The sequence below is a fragment of the Myotis myotis genome, unplaced genomic scaffold (genome assembly GCF_014108235.1).
Source record: "Myotis myotis isolate mMyoMyo1 unplaced genomic scaffold, mMyoMyo1.p scaffold_m19_p_15, whole genome shotgun sequence".
NCBI lineage: Eukaryota > Metazoa > Chordata > Mammalia > Chiroptera > Vespertilionidae > Myotis > Myotis myotis.
Window position 1 is genome coordinate 5,003,512 of NW_023416319.1, and position 22,306 is coordinate 5,025,817.

At 54.0% G+C, this 22,306-nt stretch overlaps 1 protein-coding gene across 5 annotated transcripts in view; it reads right to left on the minus strand.

Annotated features, from left to right (window-relative positions):
- Window positions 1–22,306, minus strand: part of GRK5 (G protein-coupled receptor kinase 5) — a 184,695-nt gene that overhangs the window by 100,065 nt on the left and 62,324 nt on the right. For 4 of the 5 annotated variants that reach the window (XR_004972093.1, XM_036335804.1, XM_036335803.1 and 1 more), the window contains exon 2: window positions 968–1,063. The exons of the other annotated variant lie outside the window; for it this stretch is intronic. Coding sequence is in view for 2 of the 4 variants with exons in the window: in XM_036335804.1 (XP_036191697.1) it covers window positions 968–1,063 (96 nt within the window). In the remaining 2 variants the exon portion in view is untranslated. The remainder of the gene's footprint in view (window positions 1–967; window positions 1,064–22,306) is intronic. 5 annotated transcript variants of the gene reach the window in all.

Below are 22,306 nucleotides of genomic sequence, written 5' to 3' on the forward strand. Positions count from 1 at the left end.
GAAAATAAATGCGGCTTGTGCCACTGTTTGGCTTGTGTCTTGGTCTGGAGGAGCAATGAGGTTTTTATTGAAGAGAGCCTCCAGCAGGCCCCCAGCAGAGGCTGGGCAAACACCAGGGCGACGGACTGTAAACAGGCAGAAGGCCCCGTGCTGGGGCCGGGCCACGGCTTAGTCCGGTTTGCGGCGGCGTTTCCCCGCTCTCCTCGCACTGCGCTCGCACACAGAGTCCTTTCAACGTCCTCCGGGAGAACAGAGAATTCACGTCCCCACGCCAGCACACACGTGTCTCACACCTTCCCAGGGGGGTGGGCCCTGCCAAGAGGATGCCATGGGCCTGGAAGGACCCCTGGGGTGGGGCCCATGGGCAGAGAAAAGCTGAGGTGAATCCTATGCTCCCAGGGGTCCCCCGAAGCGGAAGTGATGAGGGCAGGGCCAGGTGGACCAGAAGGAGAGGGACATCAGTGGCTGTTGGAGGTACCTGGCCAGGTGGAAGCTGTGCCACGGAGCAGGGTGGCCCTCGCTGAGCACTGACCTCCCCCGCCAGAGGAGAGGGGGGCGCAGATGCTCACCTCACTCTTGGCTCTCAAAGCCTGGGGCCGTTTCCCAAGGGCACGACCCATGGGCCCCAAAGGAAGGGGGAAAGTTACGAGTTGGGGCTCAGTACTGGGCCTGGTCCCCTCCACCACCCTCCCACAAGCTGTGTCACTTCCATCCAGTTACAGAACCCTCTGCGCCTCGGTGTTCCCATCCGAAAGGGGGAGTAAAATAACAGACCCCGCCTCAAAGGGTAACAGACAATTCTGCCTAGCACACACAAAATACTCAATAGACGTTGTTGCAAGGACATCGGCCTGGAGCCCTGCTGGAATCATGGCGATAGTGATTTGTGTTGGACTCGCTGTGTGGGGGTTAACAGCCCCTTGTGCCCCCAGCCCCTCCCCAAGCCCCCTCGAGGCCGGACGCTCACCTATGGTCCTCCGGAGGTCTTCACACTGGCTAATGTGAGGGAACTTCAGGATTTCCTTCCACTTCTTGCTTTTCCCTTTGCGCTTTCCTCCGCCCCCTGTAGAGATGGAGGACAGATGTCAGTTGATATTGGTCTTGTCCAAGGCTCCAAAGCCTGTGTCCCATCCCAGGGAGCCTGTCCCCAGCACCCAACTAGCAGACAGCTGGGGGGAGGGAGCTCGAGGTCCAGTCGGTGACACACCCCAAGCACTCCATCCCCCACTGGCCCACTGGTCTCAATCCAGTGTGTACTCCCAGTGAGCTCTGGCCTGAGCTCCCCTGACCAGCAGCAGGGGAGCCCCTCCAGTCACCCATGCAGGTGCCCCCACCAGGCGCCCTGATCTTCCTCAGCATCTGCCACTGCTGTCCACCCCACTAGGTGCCTGGCATCTGGCCCAGACTAGACCATAACCTTCCCTGTAGGCTCAGGAAATCCTTGTGGAAATGATCCCCTCATGGCCTCATTTTGTCCTCATTTCGTGTGGATTCACCTTCCCCATATGGAGGTCAGAGGTTGGGGACAAGAACTTTAATTTCCACTTGTCTTGGGTACCCCCTTCTTTATCCTCACAAACCCCAGGGTCTCAGAAGACGTTTCTCAAGGCTGGAAGGACTCCTGAAGGGCCCCAGCACACCTCATGTCCTCTGCAGTGTGCACACGTGATAAACATGCACACGCTAGGGACATGCACACAATGGACATGCATACAATGAGCACACCCATCATGAACATACTCAATAATAGGCACATAATGAACACACAATGAACACACAATGAAGACACACGTCATGAACATGCACACATAATGCAAATATGCAGTGACCATGTAGAACTGAGTCAGCTGCACACATAGCGTGTTCCCATCAACCCCATCACTCCTTATCCGGGCGACGGTGGACAGATGTCAGAACACTCAGGTATGCAAGCAGCGACGGGGCGCTGGCTCTGGCCCAGGTGTCCCTGAACTCACCAGTGTTTGGGCCTTGGACCTGGAGGCACTCTGCATCCTGTGGCCAGCCCCCCAAGGACTGAGATGCTGTCACCTGCCCCACGCTCTGAGTGGCCTTGGGTACCACCTGTCAGTGACTCGCCAAAGGTCACATAGGCCTTTAGGCCCTTCAGTGTCTCAGAATATTAAGGGCCTTTCACCCTCCTCCATATGATCAACACACCAAGCGCCTGTAGGGTCTGGGGCCTGGTTAGAGAGACGTAGGGTCCTTGGGCAGGATCTTGGCACCCTGGGCCCGCTCCCAGCTCTGGGTGAGTGTACAGTCTCTAACCCTCCAGAATGGCTCTGGGCATGGCAAGGATCCCTCTCTCCAACCAGCAAACCCAAGGACACCAGTGGAGCTTGGCTCTGGGCCCAGCTCCTAGTGTGCGTTCCAGGCTGGCACAGAGCTGGTCTCAATGGATGGGATTCCTCACTCATCCACGCTGCCCTGGGAAGCTGAGGCATGTCTCCCATCAGCAAGTGGGTGGGCTTCTGAGGACAGGACCAAGACCTGCACTCTATGGGCTGGGAAGTAGGAGAGGGAACTGACGGGGAAGGACAGGGCCCCAGTCCCTTTCTCTACAATCTGCTCTTCTGGTCTTCAACTTGGCCAACCAGCCCCAGCGCCCTTGTCTCAAGTCTGCGTAGAAGACAAAGTCCTCAGACTCCAAAAGACAGAACAAATGTGAATTGGGCATGTGCTGTGGCTAGGCACATTAAACATTATCTTGTTTAAGCCTCATTAAAATGATTATTTGGGGAAAAAATCACTGGGCCAACATCACAGATGAGGAAACAGATGTCCGAGGTTGCATAACTCACCAGCTGATGGCCTGTCCGAGGCCACACTGGCTCTTTGCTCAGCCAGGTCACGCACGCGCACACGCATGCACACACTGCAGAGCCATCCCACCGGCCCTGCCCTGGGCCAGGCCGCGTACCTGCACCCTCTTGGAGTCCTCGTTCTGACTCTATGAGGTGAAACTATTACTAATTCCCATGGGACAGATAAGGAAACAGGCATGGGGGGAGAAAGAAGCGAGTAGCCTACAGCCTCACAACTCACTAATGGCAGAGCCACGACCCCAGGCTGAGCAGAATCCAGACCCTAGGCACTCACCCTCACCCTTTAGACACCCTCCCTCCAGGTGCACTGAAAGCAAGAGTAATTCTCAGAGATCAAAGAGAAATCTGGTGTCAGACGTCAGACGTGTCATAACACCTGTAAGAGGACCTGGAACGGGATCTTTCTCGCTGTGGCCCGAGACTGTGAGTTCCAAGAAATAGATGCCACCCCAGACCCGAGGCTGCAGACTTGTTCTGTTTGACCCACATGTGGGTTGTTTGCCTGTTCACTGACCCAACAGTCAAGATCTAAACATTAGGAGATTTCGCATACAAATCCATTTTGGACTTCACTCCCATAACCAATCAGCTGGAGGTGGGCAGCAGCTGCCCCAGTGGACAGGCCATGTGGCCTCCACTCAGGAGCCTGCCCAGCCTCCTGAGGGACAGAGGTCAGGATATGCAGCCACTCTCCCACCTCCCCCCCGAAGGCTGCAAAGCCAATGCTGTCATCTCAGCCACTCACAGGCTGCAAAGCCTCAAAGGGCCATCAGCATCATCAATCCATATCCCTTCTACTCTCCCATTCCCATCCTCGTCATTCCCAGAACTGGCTGGGATGAAGCACTTTTTGTGTGTGTGGTAAAATATACACCACATAAAATTGATTCTCTTAACCATTTTTAGGTAAACTGCAGTCTATACCCATCAAACAACTCACCATTCCCTCCACTCCCAGTCCCTGGCAACCACCATTCTATTTTCTACCTCTATGAATTTGACTACTCTAAGGACCACATATAAATGAAATCATACAATGTGTCCTTCTGTGACTGGTTTATTTCACTTAGCATAATGTCCTCAAGATTCGTCTATGTTGTAGTGTGTCAGATTTCATTCCGTTTTTAAAGCTGAATAATATTCAGTTGTGTGTAGAGACATAATTTGTTTATCCATTCATCCATTGACGGACATTTGGGTTGCTTCTACCTTTTGTCTATTGAGAATAGTGTTGCTATGGATGTAAGTCCCTGCTTTCAATTCTTTTGGGTATATACCTATGAGCGGAATTGCTGGTGTGGGGGAGGAAGAAATTTTCCTCTACCATTCAAGGTTCATTTGTTTTTCTTTAATTCTAATACTTAGAGTTAAAGAAAATCTGCACGAGACAGAGCAACAAAAGAAAATAACCAAATTTAATTAAATACATATGTATGGGAACCCCACATATAGAGGAGAGTCAAAAATCTCACATACATGAGAGGTTCAGAGACAGACAGGTAACATGAGGTGTATACAACATTCTGAACTAAGGATGAGATAAGGCATGTTGGGGCTTCATAGGGGAGGAAGATCATTGCAGGATAAGAAGAGCAGATGTGCAGTAATTAGAAGTTTGCCCTCCCTATAGATAGATCATAAAGGGAGAGGTAGCAGTTTCTTGTGAGCCCCATTTCAATTGCCTTTAGCTCAAAACAAACACACACCACAGAGGCACCTTTTGGGGCGACTCATTCTGTACCCCTATGTTTACTTTTTTGAGAAACCAATGAAGTACTCTTGACAACAGACTCCTAGGCTATGCCCCATCAGGCTGCACCCCAACTTTCTGTGATTGGGACCCAGGAATGTGACATCTTGAAAGGCTCCTCAGTTAATTCTCAGGTAGCCAGTCTACAGAAACCAGGAGTCTATTTTATACATACACGTGTGTGTGTGTGTGTGTGTGTGTGTGTGCATTTTTTATCAATGAACTTATCCATTAATTAAGAAAATTAACACAGATTCACCAATTCACTCAACCACTAGGTGTTGCGAATCTACTAAATGCTGAGTGCTATGCAGGCACTGGGGACATGGTGATAGGCAAGATGGATGGGGTGTCACGCTCTAGTAACTCCCCTCTTAGGGCACTCAATCTAGCAAGAAAGACAGACACCAGAGGTTTTATTTCAGCGGTTCTCAACCACTCTCAGCAGGGTGTCCCCCAAAAGGCCACAGGGGCCCTGAATGGCCTCCCCACGCATACCCACCTCCAGTTCCTCTAACAAATTGCGTAAAAGCCAGTCCCTCCATAACTCGGACGGGCTGGGGCAAGGTTCTGTGTCTTAACAACAAACAAAACCTGCCTCAAAGAGGTCACCACTTCCAGACAAATATATGGCTTGTAAGTATGCTGGTAGGTTATTAAATTGCATATGTCATGACTGAAGTGTTGATACTATTTGTTATTTCAGTTGGACTTGCTTGTTTCTCAGTATCCTGAGGTGGCCAGGCCTACCCTGTGGCCCCGGCTGCCCCAGGCCCACCTCCCCACTTGGGAGGGCTGTCAGGCCTACAAGGGGCTACAACCACAACCTCCCACCTGCTCCGGGTCCAGCCCGGCTCCTGCAGCCAGATGGCCAGTTCCCAGGCCTGCCCATCACCCACGGGTCAGCTCATTCTCTGGCCATCCTCTCCCCAAGCTTTATTTCCCTCCCTGTAGCTGCTCTCAGGGCCTTTGCGCTTGCCTTTCCCTCTGTCGGGGAACTTAGCCGTGGGCCTCCCCAGGCTTGCACCGTTCAGACCGAAAGCCCCTGGATGGTGCCAGGTGTAACCAGAGGCAGCACGGAAACAGCCACCCTCCCTTCCAAAACAGTTTAGGGTGCTGCTGGCTAAAGGAACAAGGACACAGGGTAGAGAGAGGCACAGGCTACAGCGGCCCCAGGATTCCAAGGAGGCCCCTCTCTCCTGTCAACTCACAGAATGGCCTATGGGTCGCAAGGGCCAGGAGGGTTGGAAAGGTCAACATTATGCTTACGGGAGGGAGCAAATTTGTTAGAAATCCGAATTATGTTGCTGGCTAGTAGTCTTTAGAATATACATATGGGGAGGTGGCGGGGGGCGGAGGGGGGAGCATGAAGCTGCTCTCAGCACACTGTGATCAAGGTCTGGGAGGTTCTCAGGTATCCTAGTGACCGTACGTGGGAAGGATGCTCTGTGTTCCCAGCCACGAGATGCCGATGACTCACCCACTCTCGGCGGGTCAAATGGAAGGTAGTGTTACAATTTAGCCTTTGACGTCTGTGCAGCTAAAGAATCTGCTCCATTCCTTTCTGCCCAGGTAAGCTTTCAAGACTCAGTTTCCACAGCACTGCCAACAGAGTTGGTTTTCCAGAAAACAACACCATGGGAAGGCCGTGGGCGTTCTCCGAGGCCAGGGCACAGCGGAGGAGGAGGCCGGGTTCTCTGATGAGGGAGGGACCCCTGTGTTTGCTGCCTCCACTCCTGCCCTCCCTCCCGCTGACATTGCTATCAGGACCAGAGTGGTCCCCCCTGTGCCTCCCCTCGCTGAAGCTGATGAGGGAGGTATGTGGCATCTCACTGGTTCAAAGTCTCTTTTCATTCAGCCTCAAACAAGGCACGATCCCAATTACAGGGCCCGATTGGGGGCAGCGTCACACAGTGACTTGAGCCTTTTCAAAGGGACGTGATTACAGCCTACGTGTACTCGAGGTGACCTCAGCCTGCAGGGGGCTTTGTCCAACCCAATGCACTTGGCAACCACTGTGAAAGGGAGACGGGCCACTTGGGGAGCAGGAGAAAGCACCACCCCTCTGTCCTCAGCTTTCTCATCTGGGATCAGGCAGATGGTGCCAGGCAGGGCAGGGCAACAGAACCCCTGTTTTTCAAAACAATTTTTCTTGGAGATCCTGGCAGGTAAATAGACAAGAAGAGAGCCACTTGGGTAGGTGTGGGGCGGGGAGGATGAAGCTTGCAAATAGAGGATCAGGGCCTCATCCTACTTTTGTGGGTCTCACTTTCTGGACATACCCAGCACTTGTAGGGTGTCTGTCTCAGGGTACCCTCCTCTGTGAAGTTTCCTGGACGCCCAACCAGCGTGGCTCAGTGGTTGAGTGTCGCCTATGAACCAGGAGGTCAAGGTTCGATTCAGAGTCAGGGCACATGCCCGGGTTGCGGGCTCAATCCCCAGTGTGGGGCGTGCAGGAGGCAGCTGATCGATGATCTCTCTCATCATTGGTGTTTCTATCTCTCTCTCCCTCTGCCTTCCTCTCTGACATCAATAAAAATATACTATTTTTTAAAAAAGGTGACTTCTCCTCGATTTTCCCCCAGCCCCTGCCCTCAGTTACCACACTGTCCCAAAGCGCTCAAGTGGGAGGCTGGGATCTGGTGGCCCCGGGTGGAGACGCCTCTATAATTCCCAATGATTGAATGTTTAGAAAAAACATCACAACACGAGGGGCCACCAAAGGTACCTCTGGCCCTGATCTCCTGAGGCGGGGACAGTGCCATTGATGCTGGGTGGCCTGCGTCCATGAGTCCTCGGGGCAGGAAGCAGCAGCTCGCCCTGGTGTCTTGGAATGTGTCCAGCGCCTTCTTAGCTGGGCACAGGACCCAGGGGTGGGGGAGAGAGGGATAAGGAGGAGTCTGGGGGGCACAGGGCCTCTTCTACCCAAACATGCTCTCCACAGCCTAACACCACCACCACCTTCACCACATGGTGGGCACTGGTCCTTCTGACCACCTCAGAGACCTGGGGTGGGCCCTGAACACTGGAGCCAGCCCCAGGCCAGTCCAAAGGCTGATGCTCTGGTGCTGGCACAGCCAGGCCAGAGGACACCCAGCCCAACCTCAGCGAAGCAAAAGGGGAGCAGAGGAGTGGAGGGCTGAGCCTTTCTGGGTCCTGTTAGCCGGCCTGGGAGCTGAACACAGCTCTAGTCAGGGCCTTCTGCTACTCCAGGACCCCCTGGAAGGGTGAGCAAAAACCATGGCGGGCAGAAGGGAGCGGGCATCAGCACACCCAGGCCTTGAGGCCGGCTCCACCCTGTGGACAGGACCTGGGGAGGCGAAGATACAGTTATCCTGACCCCGGGACATTTCGTGGTGCTGTAGCTGTCAGCCTCAAGAACCTGAAACCTCCAGAATGTTCTTCAAAGGAAGTGCATCGTTGAAGTGGTGTGAGGCGTGGGAGGTGGCACGGGCATGTGGGGTCTGTGGCCTGTGGGCAGGTCCCAGCACCTCCGGGCCCCACCTCATGGCCACACCACAGTCGGGTTCCCAGAGCAGACAAACCTCAGCCACACCAGAAGGAACCCACACCTCAATTAGGAAAACCCAAACCAACACCAGGCCTGGGAGTTGGTCGCCATGGGGATGGGAAGACACAGCCCCTCCCCAGCACATGAGCCCAAGAAGGCCTCTGGTGTGGCTTTGTGGAGGGAGCGGGGGAGAGGCTGGGACGGTCCCTCCCAGGAAACACTTACTGCCAAGGTTCAGCACGAAGATTGGGCAACCTTGACCGGAGGCTGCCGCCCTTGAGTGACAGCTGCAGTTTACCGGGGTGCTGACGCCCTGAGGCCTCGTCACCACAATGTCAGTGGGAAGTGGGTGTCACTGCATGTTATCTGAGCCCTACCACACACCAGTGGTGTGGCCTTGCTTAGTCACACAGCGTTTTCTCCTGCAAAGATGCTGCTACCCAATTTGTATCGCTGTGCTAGGAATGAGAGCCAAATGTGCAAGGACCTAGCATAGAGGAGGAGCCTCACAAACTGTAGCCGTTATCATCACCACCATCACCACCCCCAAGACCACCATCCCTGACACCATCATTACTATTAATATCACCATCATCGCCATCACTACCGCTGCCACCATCATCATCATCAACATCTCACTGTGGTAGCTATCCCGACCCTGAACCAAGGGCCCCTTCTCCCAGGGCATCATAGAAAGCGAAGGGCAGGTTGGACTTCTGACACCTCCATCCAGGAGCTGAGTGACCATAGGCCACTTCCCCAACCTCTCTGAGCCCTAATCACCTGACTAATATCATAACCAAACGCCCTTTGTAAAAGTCAGGTACACGGTACGTAAAGCCCTCGCACCGTGCCAGGCACTGGGCGGGAGCTAAGCTAACACGGGCGTAAGGCCTCTCACTCCCCATCCTGGCTCCCCACGCCTCCCCTCCCCGTGGCTCCCCCTTTCCTCTATTCCCCTGTGTCTCTTTAGGACTTTAGAGGACATTTCCTTCGTGAGGAAGCAGACCCCCGTCCTCCTCTTGCAAACACGAATGGCCTTCTTTAAAAAAATGTCCTTTCCAAGGAAAATCATTTTTCAAATGTATTTTTTGGGCTTACTACACTTTGCCCGCACCGGTTTTCACAGTTGAGAAATTCTGGCCACAAAAATTAACTTTTCCCTGCAGAAGTAACCCCCTTCTCTCAGCAAAGCCCAAACGTGGTCACGCTCGTCTCCGCTATGTTTTCTCTGGATTAAAAAAGAAGAGAAAGTGGGGGGTGGGGAGGAGGAGGTGAGCCGACCCCTGAGGAAAGCCACTGGCAGTGGTAACTCAGCCCTGCAGCACAACTGTGACTATTTTGTTGGAGAAATAAACAGGACTATTTGCTCATGAAAAAAAAAAAAAAAGCCTCAATTTTTCATAGGATATTCATAAAAATATTTGCATTTCCCTGTGAGTAATAATTACGCCTGCTGTCCCCAGAATTTTTGCATCACCTACTTAAAAGAAGCTGAACAGACTCTTTTGAAATCCTTCCCAATCAAATCCGCCCAGCGACCTGGGACGTTCGGACGGCGACATGACTGCTCACAGAAAAACGCAGAGGTCTAAGGTCCAGAGAGGTTCGGGAGAGCCAGGCCCTGGCCTGAGCGCTTCAGTCCCATCATCTCTGAGACTCACCACACAACAGCTAAGTGCATTGATTTTACAGATGAGGAAACCAGTCCAGAGAGGCTAAGTATCTGGCCCAGGGTCACAGAGCCTTTAAATGACTAAGCTGGGGTTTGAACCTAAGAATACCTGGTTCTTAACTTTCAGTCCATGAGCCTGACATGGAGTTGGCTCAAGGAACAGATGCGAACTGGGCCCTGACCAAGTGTCCCCAAACTCTGAAGCCACGGAAGCCCCAAAAACCGAGGCAAGCGTAGAGAGAAGCGTTTCTAACATAGAGGTGAAGTCCCCCGAATGGGGGCCAAGAGAGAGTGCTTGATGCCCACCTGCCTTCACCCAAGGCATGCCCCCTCCTCTCGGTAAAGGGCACCACCATTCACCCAGCCACTTGGGCCCAAAACCCAGGTGGCATCCTGAGTCCACCCTCCCCAGGCCTCTGTGTAAATAGCCTGCAAGTGGCCCCTGGGACCCTAGCTCCTATAGTCACAGCCCATGTGTCCCCTCCCACACGGAACCAGTGCAACCAATGGGATGTGTGGAAATGATGACGCACGACGCCAGGCTAGGTCACGAGAGTCGCAGTGCCTTCTATCAGCTCTCTCTTGGATCACCGGCTCTGAATGGAGCCAGCTGCTGTGCTGTGAGGGCACTCAGGCAGCCCCATGGAGAGGTCTCATGGGGAGGAGCTGCGACCTGCTGCAAACAGCCGGCATTCATTTGCCCCATGGGAGGGAGCACCTTGGAGATGGACCTTCAGCCCCACTCGGGCCTTCAGATGACGGCAGCTCCAGCCAACATCTTAACAGTGACCTCAAGAGAGACCCCGAGCCAGACCCAACCAGCTAAGCCACTCCCGAATCCCTGACCCACAAAAACATGAGATAACAAATGCTTATCATCGTTCCAAGCTGCCAAGTTTTGAGTCATCTGTTACACAGCAGCAGCTCACCAGCACAGTCAGCCACCTGCAACCACCCACCAGGCCCTGAGGATTCTATTTCCAAAGGACATATTGACTCTGCCATCTCCCTTCCCCTCCACAGCCACTGTCCTGGTGCAGGCCAGCATCGCATCTCACAGGACGACCGCAGCAGCCTCCTGCCTGGCCTCCCTGCCTCCATCTGGTTCCTATGCAACACACTGCCGGTGGCAGCCTATGGCCTTCTATACAACAAACCAGCTCTAGTCTCTCCAGGGGTTCCCGTGGCCCTTGGGATAAACCCTGGACTCTTTGCCACGACTTAAAAGGCCCTGCAGGCTGCAGCTCGCCTGCCTCCCTCCCCGACCTCATCTCCTGGTTCACTCCACACGAGCCACACCGGCCGCCTTTTGCTCCTCAAGCATATCCGTTCTCCCTTCAGAACCAGGGCGCGGGCTGTTTCTTCCTGAAATATCCTTCCCGGACTCTTCCTCTGGCTCCCAGCTGAGCAGTCACCTCCTCAGAGTCCATTTCCACTCCTCAGAATTCAGAACCGAATCTGGATTCAGAAAGGAGAGCTGGCTGGAAGACAGTGGGTGACTAGAACATAGTTGTGTTAGCTTCCTACTGATGCTGTAACAAATCACCACACATGTAATGGCTTAAAATAACATGAATTTATTATCTTAACGTCTTAACGTCCTAGAAGTAAGAAGTCTGGAGTCGGGTTCCCTGGGCGACAGTCAAGGTGTGGGCAGGGTTGGTTCCTTCTGGAGGCTGTTGTGGGGGGTGTGATGGTTGGGGGGTGGGGGTGGGGTGAGGGAGGATTGTTCCCTGCCTTTTCCAGCTTCTAGAGGCTGCGCATTCCTTGGGTAATGACTCGTTCCCTTGTCTCAAAGCCAGCAGTCACTTTCTCCAGCCGAGTCTTTCTCAAGCTGCATCACTCTAACCTCCGGTCTGTACTCAAATCGCCCTCTGCCTTCCTCTCACAAGGACCCAGTGGGCACACTGGGCGCACCTGGATCATCAGGATAACCTCCCCGCCTCAGCATCCTTAACTGGATCACATCTGAAAGGTCCCTTTCCCGTGTAGGTACCATATGCCCAAGTTGCAGGGATTTGGATGTCAACATCTTTGGCGGGGAGGGGGCAAAGGGGGGTGGCATTACTCAGCCTATCACAGTGGTGATTAAGACCACACACGGACAGACCACCTGGGTTCAAGTCCCAGCTGTGTCATTGACTAGCTGTGCGACTCTGGGCAAGAGGTTGTTAACTCAACCTCTCTGCGCTTCAACGGATTCCTTTGTAGCCTTGTGGACAAAGGAGTCATGAGCTAATGCATGCAAAGCCTGTAGCACAGTGAAGAACGCTCAGTGAGAGAGCGTGTAGTTACCCTCGCCTCTCCATCAGACTCAGAACTAACAGATGTCAGAGCTGGGAGGAACCAGCCCTGCCTCTCACCGAACTGCATCCTCTGAGTTAGCTGGGGACACAGAGGCGCAGAGAGGAGTGTGAGTCACACAGCATTTTCTCACGCAATCCCCCGTCCCTGCTAACCACCACCAGGCACAGGCCAGCCCGAGCGAGGCCCAGCAGGTCCTGCAGGCCGCTCTGCAGCCAGGAGACGCTGGAGGACACGGCAGCCAGCGAGTCACACAGAGGGGGAGGCGGTGCTCCCTAGCAGAGCGTCTGCAGGAAGCACCTGCAGGTACAGCCGCCCCTAGCCAGAATCTCACACCCGCGTTCCCACCCCACCCACCAGGCTCGGGGGCCAGAGTCAGACACCATGCATCTTTCCTCAGGAGAGGTCAGCAGGGCTGATCTCGGCTAGGGACACGAAGACCCAAGTTCAGGGCCAGGAGCAAGTCCTCAGGACTGCAAATGGCAGCCAGGCCCCTCACTTCCTTCCTTCTCTAAGCGACCTCAAATCGGACACCTCCCCTCTGTGGGCCTCCATTTCCCCATCAGAAAAGCGAGGTCCTGGACCAGACCAGTGGCCCTCAATCTGCAGCCCCCGTTTCCAGGGTTCGGGACCCCCGACCAAGTTTCAGAGAGTTCTCAGAGAGTAGCACATGGACACAAAGCTGCAGCACATGCAGGCTGGCTGGTCCAGGTGTCAGAGTCCATCAGAGTGCAGCTGAGGCTGAGCAGACCCACTCAGAGGTGACTGTGATGAACAAAATGGGGAAACAGTGACTCACCTCACCCAGATGGCCTGTTCGGCAGGCAAATTCCTCCACAAAAGGGGAGAGGAATCACCGCGGGTCCTTGGGTACTTGGCAGAAGCTCAACTAGGCTTGCTGCTTCCAGCCAAAGAGGCTGATTCACTCCGAAGGCTCTCCCCTCCCACAAATCTGGCCTAGGCAGGCTCTGTCCCCAATAGCTCAATTTCCTACCATTACCCTGACCTCCAGCAGACACCCAGGACACCTCGAAGGCCTTCCCAAGACTCAGTAAAAGGCCTTTCCCCTGGTCTCAGAGACAGCTGAGAGCAGACCTTCAAACAGAGAGATGCCCAAAGTGGTGTGGCCTCCAGAACAAAAGCCGGGCCTTCACTATGTCCTCACTGGAAAAGTTCTTTCCTGTCTCAGGGCCTTTGCACATGCCATTCCTGCTGCCAGATAGACACTCCCAGCATCACTTTTAAAAATGAAATATTTCAAGTTAAAGAGAACAAAAACTTATAAAACATATATAGCTGCAGGTTTTGTGGAAATAGTTCAGTCACCCACTTCTGCTGAGACACATGTAGGTTATGGTTTCCAGATTTTCACCATCACATAGAAGCTGCTCTGAGCACTGACACACATCGTCCCCACTTCACCTGGCCAAATCTTCCGTCTCAGTCAGTGTCACATCATCCCCTGGACCCCACCTCATCCATCCAAGAGTTGTGTCCCCACGTTTCTCTCCCGCTGCTTCCCGGTCTCTCCTTCCAAGCAGCTTAACTTGTCTCTATTGGGCTCCCTCCATGAGGAAAGGGACCATGTCCCTCCAGCTCACTGGTGCCTAGTGACCAGTCCTCGGACACTGCCTGGCAGGAGACCTCACAGCAGACCTCAGTAAGTGTCTATAAATGAATGAGTGAGCAGAGGCGCCACCCCAGGAGCTGGCCATCTGTGCGCCTTTCCCTCCAGGACTGAGAACCTGGCACATCGGAGCCCTGGGAGCTGAAAGGTCAGAGGCTCAAGGCCAGGCCCTCAGTGATGAGCACAAGGCGCAGTTCACACCTCCATCCTGGCGTCCCCAGGGCTCCCCGCAGACAGACACTCTGTTCCACCGCAGCAGGTTTGGGGGCACACTTCCCACCACCACTCCCAGTTGTAAGAAGCAGATGCCCTGGGAACTGGATACCTGGACCAGGGGCTGCACCTCATCCTTCAGCATCAGCCCCCACCTGCTGGCCACACCTAACCGTGGGATCAGGCCAAGGAGCAGGGCTGACCATGTGCCTTCAGTTGCTATCAATCACTTAGGGTCTGTTTCCAATGCTTAAGAGGATGCACTGGATGCAGAAAACTGGGGCAGCCAAGCAAATAAACACGTTAGCTGTTACTGAGTGATGCTCTCTATAGGCCGAGCTCTCTCAACCTGCCCCTCAACTTGGTGAGAAGGTCCTGCTCTGACAGGCGAGGACACGGAGGAATTATAGTCGCTCTTTCCTTGCTTTGGAGGTGCCAGGGCCTTAACCAGCAGGCTTAGGGACCAGCCAATGATGCATGCCAGAGACAGAGGGACAGACAGACCCACGTGGACAGACCATGACACAGTAAATTAAGATACTCTGAAAGACAAGCAGCATCAGGCCTCCCTGCCAGTCCAGCTGGCCCTGCCGGCTGTGGAACTTCCGGGCACTGTGTCAGAAGTCCACTCTCCAGGCACCCAGTGCAGACCCAGGTTCAAGTCCAGGTTCAACCCATTTTAGCTGTGTAGCCTTTAGTAACTTGCTTCCCTTCCTGGCCTCTGTTTTATCCTCTGTGAAATGGGCTAATGCTTGCTGGATTGGGAGGATCAACTGAGAAAATAGATGGGAAGCCAAGCACTATGTGAATCCTGGTAGCTCCCAAGCTGCCACGGGCAAAGGGGCTCAGAAATGCCATCCTAGTCCTGAACCTGCCCCGCCCCTCCCAGGGCCAGAACACTGAATCCTGGAGATGGAGATGAAAGCTTTCGCCACCCTCCCACACAGACACAACCAGCCTCTTTCTGAACACAAAGGCTGCTGAAGGGCACCTAAGCACCCGCCCAGAACCACAGAGGGCACAGGCTGTGACAGCCTGGGGGAGGGGAGCACCCCAGGGACTCAGGGTGGGGCCCAGCTGCAGCCACCCCGCCTGCCCCAGCTTCCTGTGCTCCCCACCCTGGGGCTCCTTGGGCTGAGAGGAAGCTGGCCCGCCTGCCTTCATATACTCCATCCTTCTGACTTATCAGCTTCCTTGGGGCACAGTGACATTTTCTTTTTATTTACTCTCCTCCAACTCAAAACAGCCTGTATTCTGAGTCTTAGGAGCCGGACTCAGTCATGACCTGGCCAGAAATCAGAGTTTGCTTCTTTAAGAGACAGAGGGAGCATCCTAGGTACACACACACACACACACACACACCACTTCAGTCTTCTCCCATTTAATTCTCACAGTAGCCTTTGAGGTTGACTCACCACGCCCATTTCATAGATGAGGAAATTGAGGCTCAGAGCCCTGCCTTTGGTAACACAGGAATGGGAGAGTCAGGATCCCAGCCCAGGTCACTCAGCCTTTCAAAGACAAATACTGTAACTCAGTCGAGGCCAGTGCTGTCTGATAGGACTCTAACGCACGGCAATTTAAAACTGGCTGGTAGTCACATTAGAAAGAAGAAAAAAAAATGTGTGAAATTAATTTTAGTAACATATTTTTTGACTCAGTATATCCAAAATATGATCATTGCAACATGTAATCAGTATAAAAAATTATCAGTGAGACATTTTACTTTTTTCGTACTGAGTCTTTGAAATCCAGTGTGTATTATACACCACCGCGCACCTCAGTTCCGACTGGCCACATTTCAAGGGCTCCATGGCCATACGCTGGCTTGGCACGCCCTCTTCTCCTGGACATCAGAACGATGATCGTCCCCACTCCCTGCTCAAGAAAACTTGGCACAATAACCTGCTGCTATGAGTTCCATCCTCAGACCCCGAGGAGTCCTTTGGGTTCGTCCAAACCCACTCCCCAGCGGCAGGAACAGGCTGGTGGCAGATCAGGTGGAACTTGGGCAGGTGTGACCTGCAGGTGCCAGAGCACGAGGCAGGCAGGGCTGAGGCAGCTGCAGTGGCCACCCAGAACGGCAGGGCTGGCAGAGCCCCTGCTGGGGCCCAGAGGTTTCCTCTCCCTGCAGCTCCCACCAGGCCTGAGCCTGGGAGCAAGCCCTCTTGGACAGGAAGGAGAAGGGAGCGGGAGAGGGAGGAAGGGAGGTGCCCAAAGGTCCCTCCCTCAGTAAGAAAAGGACAGCTCCTGACAGCTCTTTCCGCAGCTTCCCTGCAGTCCTCTTGCGTGTGCACAAAGTCAGCACCTCAGACGCCCTCCCTGGGCACATGGCTAGTGAGGGGACAGTATGGCACACTGGTGACAGTGCTGGGTGTTGGTTAAGACTAAATACCAGGAGTCAAGGGCTTGCTGGCGAGCTCAGCCAATCACTAGCTGGGTGACCTTGGGCCACTCTTTGAGCCCCGGTCTCCACATCTACGAATGGGAATAATGTACGCTGCCGCTCAGGGTTGTGAATAGCTGAGAAAACTCATTAGGCTCTTAGCTCAGTCCAGGGTGAGCGCTGCATCAACAGCAGCTCTGCTCCTGTCCAGCTGTTGCCATCACGAGGACCAACCACTCAGCCCCGTGCTATACCTTTCTCCCTCCCCTGGCCATATTCTGTTCCCTGGGCCCATCAGCCAGGGCTGCCCAAGGCTGCCTCTCAGGCATTAAACACAGTCCAGATGAATCACCAAACTCTGAGTTTTCCAATTCCCCCGACTCCAGGTAACATCATACCTGCCCGGCCCTCTGGACCCAGAAAGGCAGCTGGAGGCAACCCCTCCGAGTGGGATAATGGACGTGTGCAGGAGCCAAGCACCACCCTGACTTTAGGGAGAGCTCGGACCCTGGGTCCACCCAAGGAGAGGACACCTGCAGCAAGCAACCCTGGGGGGGTGAGTGGGTCCGAGGAGTCCCACTGAGCCCCAAACCCAGGACACACTCTGGATTCTTTCCTTTCCCTCCCCTGCCTTACACTCCACCCCGGATTCAGCCCCAAATCTGTGGGCCCCAAAGCAAAACCCACACCTGCCTCCTCCCTCTGTCTCCATGGCTGCCATCCTGGACATCTCCTCCTGCCATGCAACTGGACCAGCCTCCTTCTCACTCTCCTACCTCTATTCTCGCCCCCTCCTAACCATCTCCACCCAGCACGCAGCCAGTTATCCAGACCCTAATCAGATCATGGAAGTCTCTCACTTAGAGTCCTCTAACGACTTCCCAACAAGCTGGGAATAATGTCCAACGGCCTTGCACACCCAGGCCCATCCTCTACTCCAGACACTGTCGTCCTCCCGTTCCCACAGAGACCTCCAGCTCATTCCCGCCTCCGGGCCTTTGCCCAGCTGTGCCCCCGGCCAGATTAGTCTCATGCTGACTCATCTGTCTCCAGTCTCATGCCCCCCATGGAGGCTCCCTGCCCCCCCCCCCCGCCCCTAAAGTGGCACCGTCACCTGCAGAGTCTATCTCATTCTATCACCTGATCCTGCTCATCTCATTGACTTCACTGCATCATCACCATCAGGAATTATTACTGTTTATGCATTTATGGGTTGTTTATTCCTATATGACATGATCTTCCTTGCTTCCTACTAGCCCATCACCCCGACCCGAGGGCAGGGTCATCTGCCTGGGTCACTGCTCATCCTCAGAATCCAGACAATTCTGGGCACACGGTCCTCCATAAACGCATGTGACCATCCTCCTACCCATTGAGCAGTCTGGGGAGGGTCCCAGATCCCACTGACTCCTGCTGTGAAATGACACCTCCTGGGGGGGGGGGGGCGGCGGAGAAGGGAGGAGCAGGGAAGGAGAAGGGAGCAGATGCTGTCACCATTAGAATGACCTTTGCCCCAGTAACAGCGTCTACAAGCAGTGATGGGACAGCTGGGGCGAGGGTCACCCTGGCAACAGGTGGCTCCTCCAGAGGCCCCTGGCAGAGGCCCCAGGGAACCCCAAACCTGAGGGGAAAGAGCCTGACAGGCCCTGCCCTCCCTCCGGCTGCTGGACCCAGCAGCCTCTACTCGAACACCTGGACAGCCCTGCTTTCTGGCCCCAAAAAGTATTTACATTTTGATTAAGTCTGGTTTTAAACCACCAGGTAGTCTGGCCCGAGGCCGATCTGCCCCGGCCTGTCCAGCTGTAATAACAAAGTGCACTGGGGGGCAGGCAGCAATTGTGGGACCCAGAGAGGAATTAACCACATTTCCAGTGCCCCCACCCCACCCTCTGCCCTAAGCCACCTGCTAAAGAACAAGAACAACCAGCCCTTGTGAACAGAGGTGGTAAGCTCTTCAGTGAGCCCGGAGTTAAACCCGCAGGGCGAGGAGCTCGGGCACCCTGACCCGCAGAGCGAGGAGCACGGGCATCCTGACCAACCCCGGCAGCCGGGGGGGGGGGGGGGTGCCCCCACGCCAGCAAGGGCCTCCCTCCGCCAGGTGGTGTCTCACCCAGGAAGCAGGAAGTGAGTCTTCCAAACTGGGGACTTTCACCAAGTCACGGCTTCATCCTGTTGGATGCATTCCGAGGGCTCTACGATTGTGAGACCTCAGGAGGACGGGAGTGAGCCCAGTTATTTATTTTACTACCTTCAGGTCTCCTTGAATGTGTGATTCTAGAAGCAGCAAATGCCACCCTACAAACATGGACCCCTGATTTCAAAATACAGTAGGCATCCCTATCTGCGGTTTCAATTACTCTGGGGTAACCGTGGTTTGAAAATATTAAATGGAAAATTCCAGAAATAAACAATTCACAAGTTGTAAATTGTTCTAAGTGGCGTGATGAAATCTCACAATGGCCCGCTCTGTCCCGCCCAGGATGTGAATCATCCTTCCGTCCAGTGCATCCACGCTGTATACCTACCTACTGGCCCATTAGTCACTTCGCAGCCTTCTCAGCTACCAGATCGACTGTCCCAGTATCACTTGTTTTCAAGTCGCCCTTATTTTACTTAACAATGGCCCCAAAGTGCAAGAATGGTCGTTCTGGCCATTCAGATATGCCAAAGAGAAGCCGTCACCTTTATCATAGGGATGTATGTATAAGGAAAAACAGTGTAGGTAGGATTCAGGTGGAGCTGAATGGCAAAAATATTTTGTTAGGTTTGTGAGCTCCAAACAGATGGCAGTGGCTGCTGGAGCTGCGGGACTGAAGACGGGTTCAGGTTCAGGTGTCACAAGTGCCATAATTGATTAGCAATGTCTGCCACTGGCAGGGGCAGGAGGAATAATGCTATGCATGCTACATGTTTGCTATCTAGGGCTTAGCTTAAAAAGCAAAACCAGCAGTGGGAATTCAGAAAACCTACGATTCAACTGGGAAGGAAATATGGTCAAAGTAACTCAAAAAGAGAGCCAGGAACCTTGGAGTAGCAAAGAACGAGCCACTAGCAATTTCAAGGGCAAAGGGACAAATCACTCCCAGGAAGATCAAGTCACTTCCTCAGCAGCTGTCAGATGGGACATGTCCCAGAGCCACCCCCCATCTGGGCTGTCATTCAACCCACGATCCAGTCCCAGCTCCTCAGAGAGACACGACTCCAGGCTTCTGCAGGAGACAGGAGGGCATTTGACCTTTAGGGCCCAGAAATAAATAAATTCCCAGAGTTATGAATACAGTTTGCTGCTGCACTGGGATGGGGGTGAGGGTTGGGGCGGGGGGGGGGGGGCGGGAGTTGGTGGCGTGCCTGGGTCTCCCTGGTGACAGGCGTCCCGTTTAAAGGCAAGGGAACAGGAGCAGCTGGGCACAGAATGTTCCACTAGTAGGCATCCATCAGCCAGGGCCGCGCCGGAGGGAAGACGGGCCTTCCCAGCAGGGCACTGTTGGTACTTTTTTGGGACAAAGTAGGCACTTCTGCCTCTATGTTTCCATCTCAGCACGAGGCCCAAGGAGAAGGCTCCCAGCAGGACAGCCCGGGGCAGCCTTCCCAGGAAAGCCACCCCCATGGAGGCGTAGAGGTGAGCAACCTGGGTAATTACAGGGTTGGAAGAAGGGCAAGTTCAAGGCATCCCTCCGACACCGGCCAAGGGTGACTTCCAGGGAATGCGAGTTATTTCCCAGAAGAGGGAAGGAGCGTTTCCTATTTCTCCAGAACAAAAGGACACGGGGACATTAACTTCTGTTGCCTCACAGAGGATTAGCGTGAGACTGGAGGGGAAGGTTCCAGAACATATCACACGAAATTGAAAGAGGAGGCTCTTGGTGCAGCGTCTCAGGGTGTGTGTGTGGGGGTGGAAATTTGGGGGAGATCTATCCGGAGGGACCCCAGCCCACCCCTGCAGAAGGGTGTTACCTAGGCTTCCTTCTCTATAAGCAGGAAGAACAATCCCCACCCCGTGTACCTCAAGGGGTTGCCATGAACATCAAATGTGTGTGGAAGACAGTGGAATACTATGTATGCAGCAGCGAGAACAAGCCAACTGACACTCGTGCAACCGCATGGCTGAATCCCGACGCCGGGAGTGAGTAAGACAGCCAGATGCAAAAGAGCACACATTGGATGATCCATTCATCAACCCATGGGGGCAGAACCACCGCGGGGCAGAGGGTACCAGGGCGCCGGTGCCCGGACGCATGTGCTGCGGAAAGCTCCCCCACAGTGCGTTATGGTTTCCGTACTTTTCCACCAACACTGCACCTCAATAAAGAGGCCACCCCCAAATCGTCTAGAAGTCTTTTGTAAACCTCCAGGTCGAGATATGAATAAAGGGAGAGTGATTAATAAAGGAAGAGTGTTCTAAAACACGAGCGCTACCTTTAAATTTCACGTGTCGTTCTCCCCTAAAAGGAAATGCTGCTGAAAGGAGGGGAAATGTGCCCGCGGTCTGAGCCTGGCCCTGCTGCCAGGGGCTGCTCACTGCCCCTGGAGCTGAGCGCCCGTGAGGATCAAGGGCTGCGTTAGAAAGGCTGCCTTCATGGGGGGCATGTGGCACACTGGAAAGGGCTCCGTCACTACGTCACCGTGAGATTGGAGGCACCTTCAATCCATTCGCTCTAGTCCTCACTGAAGGAATGAGAGCTTGGCTAGACCAGCGATTTTCAAACTATTTTACTAGGACCCCATTAAAGTGGGGCAATGTCATTGGAACAACAGGTTTGGGGTGTTTTTTTAAATATATTTTTATTGATTTCAGAGAGGAAGGGAGAGAGAGATAGAAACACCAATAATAAAAGAGAATCATTGATCGGCTGCCTCCTGCACACCCCACCCTGGGGAGTGAGCCCACAACCCAGATATGTGCCCTGACAGGGAATCAAACCGTGACCTCCTGGTTCATAGGTTGACTCTCAACCACTGAGCCATGCCGGCCGGGCAAACAACAGGCTTATTAGCCATCTGGACAAGTTTGGAAACCCCTGAGTTCGGTGAACCTGGGCTCCTTAACGGAGAGCTGAAGTCTGTCTACTGCGCCATGAAAGCTAATCTCAAGGATCTGAACCTCGGCCTCTGTCAGAAACCCACTCCTTATTTATCTATTCACCTTGTTGGTCAATAAATGCCTACCATTCTGGGCACTGAGATGAAAAAGGAGACGCGGCCTGGTCCCTGTATCCCAGGAGCTCCCAGGGGAGTGGACAGGCCCACCTTTAGAAGGTCAGACCACAGGGAGTGCAGGGAGGGTCAAGGAAGGCTCCGTGGTTGGAAGGACTAGAGTTTGCCAGGAGCGGGGAGTGTGGCTGGGGGTAAACGGTATTCCTGGCAGTGGGACAGCATGTGCAAAGGCACGTGATGAGAGAGTAAGGCTGAACACTTCAAAGCTTGGCAAGGTGTGGGGCTGACCCATGGGCAGGGGCAGTGGGATGGGGTCCCGGAAGTGGATCTAACTGTTCTTGACCACAGGACTTGGGGACGAAGGGACAGGGGAGTCTGGACAGGCCGTTTGTGCAGGCAGAGTGAGAAGAAAAGAGGCACATTTGGAGAGAACAAAAAACACCACAAGGCCTTCTGGAAATGCTAAGTCCGTGCTGGCCGGGACATTGGGACAGAGGCAATGGTGTCCAGAGAGAGATCTGGGCAGAGGTGAGAAGAGATGAGGTCGGGGCAGGACAAGGGATAGAACAGTAGGGAGCACAGGCCTAATGCTGACTCCTCACCCACCAGGACTGTGACCCACACAGGAACCCCAGGTCTGGATAACTCCCACTAGGGTATAAGGTAGGAGTTTATCTGCCTTATTCAGCACCTGGAATCATGCCAAGTACACAGGAGCAGCTCGGCAATCTTGATGAATAAGTGAACCAATGAGCAAACAGCACTGAGCTCAGAGAGCTGCACTATGAGGATGGACCAAGATGGCACATGCACAGTGCTAAGCAGAGTGCCTGCACAAAGTAA